At 32.7% G+C, this 7,852-nt stretch overlaps 1 protein-coding gene across 3 annotated transcripts in view; it reads left to right on the top strand.

Annotated features, from left to right (window-relative positions):
* The window catches only part of LOC123675503 (autophagy-related protein 2 homolog B), a 37,078-nt gene extending 30,498 nt beyond the window's left edge, over nucleotides 1–6,580 (top strand). For all 3 annotated transcript variants that reach the window (XM_045610865.1, XM_045610878.1, XM_045610870.1), the window contains 4 exons: nucleotides 4,350–4,636; nucleotides 5,695–5,849; nucleotides 5,905–6,048; nucleotides 6,101–6,580. In XM_045610865.1, coding sequence (XP_045466821.1) covers nucleotides 4,350–4,636; nucleotides 5,695–5,849; nucleotides 5,905–6,048; nucleotides 6,101–6,331 — 817 coding nt within the window. In that variant the 3' untranslated portion in view covers nucleotides 6,332–6,580. The remainder of the gene's footprint in view (nucleotides 1–4,349; nucleotides 4,637–5,694; nucleotides 5,850–5,904; nucleotides 6,049–6,100) is intronic.
* Nucleotides 6,581–7,852: the final 1,272 nt, after the last annotated feature.

Raw genomic sequence — 7,852 nt, forward strand, 5'->3', positions numbered from 1 at the left:
GACGCCAGAATAATTCACATGACCGAGGAACGACATATTTTGAGATTTTTTTTAAGAGAGACCATAATAACTGAATCCAATCTGATGTCCAATAATATCAAATATGTTAGCCGAAATGTTCATAACCAGGCATCGCGAGCTGTAATGGGGGAAAATGGGAAAATCATAATCATATATCCTCAGGGATATTAATTGTGATCACTATTGATGTCATTTACATATGATATGTGATTTGTTTCTCACAAATCTCGATAATCTGACAATGGGGTGCCAAGACATTTTCCTCAGAATGTCTCGAAATTGATGATAGCATCTCACAGACAAACGAATCCGTGAAAATGTCTGCAGTTTTGATACAATATAGTACTATCCTGGTAGAATATAGAAGTCCAAGTGTTGGAAGCTAACTATGAATGGAACTTCCGATATTTACCCACGAATTCTTGAAAATAATTTTTTTTTCTATGAACTTTTTGAACTTCACACATACGAATGAATACTATTTAATAATATGATCGTTGGCAAAACGAATGAGAAGATCAATCAAAAACAATAGAATAATAAGAGTAACATTAATAATAATAATAACAATAATGATAATAAACAAAAAACAATTTAAAATTATATTAACAATCGCAAGAAATCCAATATAATTTTAAATTGTTTTTTGTTTATTATCATTATTGCTATTATTATTATGAAAAAATCCATTTTCAAAGCTCCATATCTCGAAAACTGTCCATTTTTGAGCTTTGTGGCTAAGGACTTTTCTGATCAGTTCATCAAGAGCTACAACATATCAAAAATTCAGCCAAATTCACGGAAAGCCATTTCCCATACTAAACGTGCGGGGTCCTTTGCACTTCTCCGCCGAAATTTTCAAACCTGATTCTTGCAATTTGGCTAGAACCTGATACAATCTATTCAAATGCATTTCCATGGTTCCTTGAAAAAAAGAAGGTGCACTTTTGATACCAAAAGGTAATCGATTATATCGAAATAAACCAAGATGAGTATTAATAGTCGCTAAAGGAACCGAATTTTCTTCTAACAGAATTTGTTGATAGGCAAAACTTAAATCAAGTTTGGAAAATCTTTTTCTCTAATTCTGTGGTTATTCCGTTCATTCTTCCACATCTTGTAGAACAAAATCGTGCGAGAATATATCAGAAACGCACAGTTTTCATGGTTATATTTTATTATTCTATGGTGGTACTCCGAACTTTCCGCCACGGCTTTATCTGTCAATTCATCAATTTGCCTTAAAGAAATCAGTTCTGCCAACCAATATTTTTCAATGCAAAAATCACTAAGACATATTTATGGAAATATTTCATTAATTTCAATGAAAATGCAATGAATTAGAGAAAATAATGTATAATACTCGTACAGAAGGCTCATTCTACCACTCGTTCATTCCAAAACTCGCCACTTCGTGGCTCGTTTTTGAATTTTGAACTCGTGGAGGAATATCAATGCCTTCTGCACTTGTATTATAAATAACTATTCTCTAATTCTGTGGTTATTCCGTTCATTCTTCCACATCTTGTAGAACAAAATCGTGCGAGAATATATCAGAAACGCACAGTTTTCATGGTTATATTTTATTATTCTATGTTGGCACTCCGAACTTTCCGCCACGGCTTTATCTGCCAATTCATCAATTTGCCTTAAAGAAATCAGTTCTGCCAACCAACATTTTTCAATGCAAAAATCACTAAAATATATTTATGGAAATATTTCATTAATTTCAATGAAAATGCAATGAATTAGAGAAAATAATGTATAATACTCGTACAGAAGGCTCATTCTACCACTCGTTCATTCCAAAACTCGCCACTTCGTGGCTCGTTTTTGAATTTTGAACTCGTGGAAGAATATCAATGCCTTCTGCACTTGTATTATAAATAACTATTCTCTAATTCTGTGGTTATTCCGTTCATTCTTCCACATCTTGTAGAACAAAATCGTGCGAGAATATATCAGAAACGCACAGTTTTCATGGTTATATTTTATTATTCTATGTTGGTACTCCGAACTTTCCGCCACGGCTTTATCTGTCAATTCATCAATTTGCCTTAAAGAAATCAGTTCTGCCAACCAACATTTTTCAATGCAAAAATCACTAAAATATATTTATGGAAATATTTCATTAATTTCAATGAAAATGCAATGAATTAGAGAAAATAATGTATAATACTCGTACAGAAGGCTCATTCTACCACTCGTTCATTCCAAAACTCGCCACTTCGTGGCTCGTTTTTGAATTTTGAACTCGTGGAAGAATATCAATGCCTTCTGCACTTGTATTATAAATAACTATTCTCTAATTCTGTGGTTATTCCGTTCATTCTTCCACATCTTGTAGAACAAAATCGTGCGAGAATATATCAGAAACGCACAGTTTTCATGGTTATATTTTATTATTCTATGTTGGTACTCCGAACTTTCCGCCACGGCTTTATCTGTCAATTCATCAATTTGCCTTAAAGAAATCAGTTCTGCCAACCAACATTTTTCAATGCAAAAATCACTAAAATATATTTATGGAAATATTTCATTAATTTCAATGAAAATGCAATGAATTAGAGAAAATAATGTATAATACTCGTACAGAAGGCTCATTCTACCACTCGTTCATTCCAAAACTCGCCACTTCGTGGCTCGTTTTTGAATTTTGAACTCGTGGAAGAATATCAATGCCTTCTGCACTTGTATTATAAATAACTATTCTCTAATTCTGTGGTTATTCCGTTCATTCTTCCACATCTTGTAGAACAAAATCGTGCGAGAATATATCAGAAACGCACAGTTTTCATGGTTATATTTTATTATTCTATGTTGGCACTCCGAACTTTCCGCCACGGCTTTATCTGCCAATTCATCAATTTGCCTTAAAGAAATCAGTTCTGCCAACCAACATTTTTCAATGCAAAAATCACTAAAATATATTTATGGAAATATTTCATTAATTTCAATGAAAATGCAATGAATTAGAGAAAATAATGTATAATACTCGTACAGAAGGCTCATTCTACCACTCGTTCATTCCAAAACTCGCCACTTCGTGGCTCGTTTTTGAATTTTGAACTCGTGGAAGAATATCAATGCCTTCTGCACTTGTATTATAAATAACTATTCTCTAATTCTGTGGTTATTCCGTTCATTCTTCCACATCTTGTAGAACAAAATCGTGCGAGAATATATCAGAAACGCACAGTTTTCATGGTTATATTTTATTATTCTATGTTGGTACTCCGAAGTTTCCGCCATGGCTTTATCTGTCAATTCATCAATTTGCCTTAAAGAAATCAGTTCTGCCAACCAACATTTTTCAATGCAAAAATCACTAAAATATATTTATGGAAATATTTCATTAATTTCAATGAAAATGCAATGAATTAGACAAAATAATGTATAATACTCGTACAGAAGGCTCATTCTACCACTCGTTCATTCCAAAACTCGCCACTTCGTGGCTCGTTTTTGAATTTTGAACTCGTGGAAGAATATCAATGCCTTCTGCACTTGTATTATAAATAACTATACCGCCCCCCAATTTACTGAACAATTCATCCGGTTTTGGTAAAGGATACGTATCGGATTCTAAAACCGGATTGAGAGTTATTTTGAAATCTCCACACAATCTTACCGTGTTATTCTTTTTTATGTTTTTTTATGTTTAATTCTTGTTTGAATTTGCAATTGGCTGCCAGACTTCTAATTCGAACGGCCCATTCTTTTATAGATTCATCAGGGTGCTGATGAGAACTGTAGAACTCACTTCTTGCGGCAAAAATTGATTGTTGTTGTCCAAAGTGTGAATTGAAAAGTTCTAACAATTCATTTCGATTCTGGAGCTCCAGGCATACATAGGCTGAATATGAGCCTGTATGAATGTTCCGACAACAAATTTAGAAAAATGGCTTGCGCTGTCCGTGATTTTATTTGTTTCGAAGAAATTTGATAACCTGGGCTTGAAAATTGACCAGTCATTGTTGACGGCGTCGAATTCTCTGAGATGACCAATAGTGAACTTTTTTTCAGACTCCGTCATTTTACTTTTTCACTCGACGTCGAAACAGTTGAAAAAACCTCGTCGCCACTGTTATAACTCTTGAATATGCAAGGTATAAATTAAAAATCTTAATTTTTCGGGAGCACTTTATTTATCTACGTCCAATTTTAAACTGATCTTATCTACATATGTACAAGAAGCAATCGCCTAAGATGCAGATCACAATATGTTGAAATATATATATATATATATATATATAGGTGTTCCTAAATATATTATATGTATACACTATAACAACAACTGAAGGAGTAAGTTTGAAATATTTTTCCAGGCCTGTTTCATTCGGTCCAGAATCTTTTGTGAAGATCGATTACAAGGGTAAACATGTTGGAGCAGCAGATGGGTCTGTAAGTGGAATGGCATTTAGTCTAATTATGGGATTAGCAGAAATAAATAATTCTGAAATAAAACTCAAGAGAGTTTGTCACCGTCATGGCATACTTGGATTAGATAAGGTTATCAATTATATTATAGAAGAATGGCTGAATGACATCAAGAAACATCAACTTCAGAATGTCCTTATCAGTGTAGGTCCAATGCAGCCCGTTGTGCAGCTACGTGAGTGTTCTAATAAATATTTTTTGAGCATGTTACCCATAAGATTGTACCATAGGTCAGGGGCTGTTTTTACTAAAAATTTACACATAACCCTCAAAATTTCATCAGACATTAAAGATATGCATCAAACATAACGTGACATTTGAGTATCGAGTGCTATGACTTGTTTACGCTAAATCGAAAGGTGTAATTTCCCACCTTCTTTGATCATGCAGAAACTGATTGTTTAAACATATCTCATTATGTCTACTCAGGGTCAAGGGAATCTTTTTTGTATAAAGTAAGCTTATTGCTTGATATCGAAATGAAAAATATTGTTAGTCAGGATGTTTGATTTTTCTGAGCTTGTTCTAAGTTTGTTTTTCAAATAACCTGTTTTTTAAAGCTTTTAGTTTTAACATAAAAAATAAAAGATACTTCATAAATATCTTTGCTTTGAAAACGTTTAAGTTTTTTGAGATTTTCAGCATCACTGTGTTTTTTCACTATTCATCATTCAGAATATTTGAAGTCGTAAAGTGATACCAATCCCCTTTAAAAAGTATTTTTGGTCAAATAATCTCACAAAACTCCAATTGCCTGATCTGAAATGCCATTTTGATTGCTGGGAATAGGCTCATATGCTCCTATAAAAGCTCATATATTTAAATCCCTTTCAACTGTTTTGTCAGGGGGTATGTGTCTCTTTATCGTCACAATATCATTTACTACAATTAATGTTAACGCAAACGGAATTTTCAAAACGAAAAATATTCAAAACTTATTGAATAGACAAAACTTGTTGAACAGAAATAAATCGCCTAATCACCTCAACCACGCTGTCAGCTTCAAAAATCTTTTAATAATTTCCTTTTTTTGTTCACGCGAATACATTTCTTTTAGGATTGTAATTCTTACTCTGCAAAAGGTTCTGACGAAAAGCTAAGTGAAAATGAAACTGTGCTACGAGTATAATACAGATACCAGAAATTAAACATTTTCTATTTTTTGTTGAAAATTATTTTGACAAAAGAGAAATAATGAATTTCATTGTGTTAATACTTGTATATTTTTTTTAGTTAGCGGTATTCGAGATTTGTTTTGGCTACCTATTGAACAATATCAGAAAGATGGAAGAATTGTTAGGGGTCTACGTAAAGGTACAAATAGGTTTACCACTTCAAGTTTATTAGCTACAGTTGCCATAACTAGCAGATTTTTCAACTTCTTACAGGTATTACTATTTTTTTTTTTTATACCAATTTCACTGCAATTAATATTTATTATAGGCATCTGCTGAAACTCTATACGATTTTCTTTCCCCTGGACCAAGTGTCAGACAGATTACCAATGCTAAGAAGAAAAAGAAAAATTACTCACAGCCCCAAGATATCAGAGAAGGCGTTTCAAATGCTCTTTGGTTGTTTAAAGAAGTGAGTAGTTCTTGAATCATGAATAATTCATAATGACACCAATTTCTCATAGGGTTTTGGAGACACAGCTCAAACAATTGTGCAAGTTGCTGTAAGCGAGCATGAACAAAAAGGGGTGGTTGGAGTAGTGGGAGGTATAGCCCGACAAATACCATCAAATATTATAAAACCAATAATTATTGCATCAGAAGCCACCAATAATGTCCTAGAGGGTATAAGATCTCAGCTAGTTCCAGACGCTAAAACAGAAGCTAATCAAAAATGGAGGAATAATTTTGATTAAATAAAAACAGACTGAACTTGTGATTACTATAAAAATTCTCTATTATTTTTATTATTTTTTATTGTAGATTATGAAAAGATTTTAGCATATAAAAATAGTGGTAAGTATCAACCCATATTCGTTTTGTGATTTTTGTTTAAATACCTATGGGTGGAAGTAACTCAGGTTATGCCATTTATAAAATATGAATATAAGGTACAAAATGAAGATGTATATTTATAATGAAAGATTAAAATTCTGGAGTAATAATTTTCGGTTTTTATTTCATTACATATCAAATTCAATAATATTGATTCAAAAGTTGATTAAGGCAACTAATTTTTGCATATCAAGATATTAATATGTTTTTGAGCACTCTTTCACTGAACAGAGCAGGTATGTATACCTACTTCCACTAAATTCTTTTATTTTTAGCAATAATCTACACATGACATACAGCCTATTTTGTATATAAAGATTGTTACGAGCATATATAATATAAATAATTATTCTATACTCAAAGTATATTTATTATTAAAGTATTATTATTATTGAGGTCAAGAATCGCGCTAAATTAAACGATCTATCAAAATCAAGTAGGTATAAATCTGAGTAAGTAGACACACCAGACTTTCTATGAATCTCACTTATAAGCTACTAAATAAAAAACGCTCGCTCTCCCAATTATTAACAATAAATCAAATATGCATATGCCCAGAGAATACAATGACGACGAGTAAATGACATATTTCATTCGGGTGAAAACTTTCCTAAATAATAATCGTATGTGAGAGTGAAGCAGCAAAAATGGAAGAAGAAAATGATTGTAGCCATTTTTCATGTACACCACCTGGAATTCCAAGCGCCGCTGAAGTTGAGGCATTAAACCTATTTCTAGAAAAGTTGCGGGGGAAATATGAAAAGCAATATAAATTCTATATCACATGTTATAATTCAAGGAAAGTAAAAGGTATAGTAGATGTCTAACATACTGTTAACTGATTAGATTTTGTTTAAGATAATTCTGGCGACTCGGCTCGGCATGGGTCCCTTTTCTTTTTTCTTCCTTAAGGTGGCGCTATACAAAGAATTGATCAATCAACGACATCATTTTAAAATTTTCATTCGTTCTGTCAAGAGTCGATGGACTTTTGTTTTAACCTCAAAATGATATTGACTGAAAGACGACGTAAGCGCCATAAGAAACTATGCTGAAATCAAGTGAAAGGTGACCAAAGTCCAATACTATTTATTAAAATCCAAGATGACGGGTCCTTTCAAAAGTCGCCACAGTAATCTTTAGGGTTTTTCAAGAGTAAGTGAGCACACCAGTGTTACAAACATCTCAGTACACTGTAAACGTAATGATGGCTTACTTTAGTGAACAAAGCTAAAACTATGAACTCTGCTACACTTTGGTAGCTACTCAATGCTACAGTGACTCAATAAAACACAGTGGCGCCAATTCGTTCAAATTGAGCATAAAAATGGCGAACCATATGGCTTTACCATAGAACTTAATAATACAAATTGACTGAACTG

The sequence above is a fragment of the Harmonia axyridis genome, chromosome 1 (assembly GCF_914767665.1).
Source record: "Harmonia axyridis chromosome 1, icHarAxyr1.1, whole genome shotgun sequence".
Taxonomy (NCBI): domain Eukaryota; kingdom Metazoa; phylum Arthropoda; class Insecta; order Coleoptera; family Coccinellidae; genus Harmonia; species Harmonia axyridis.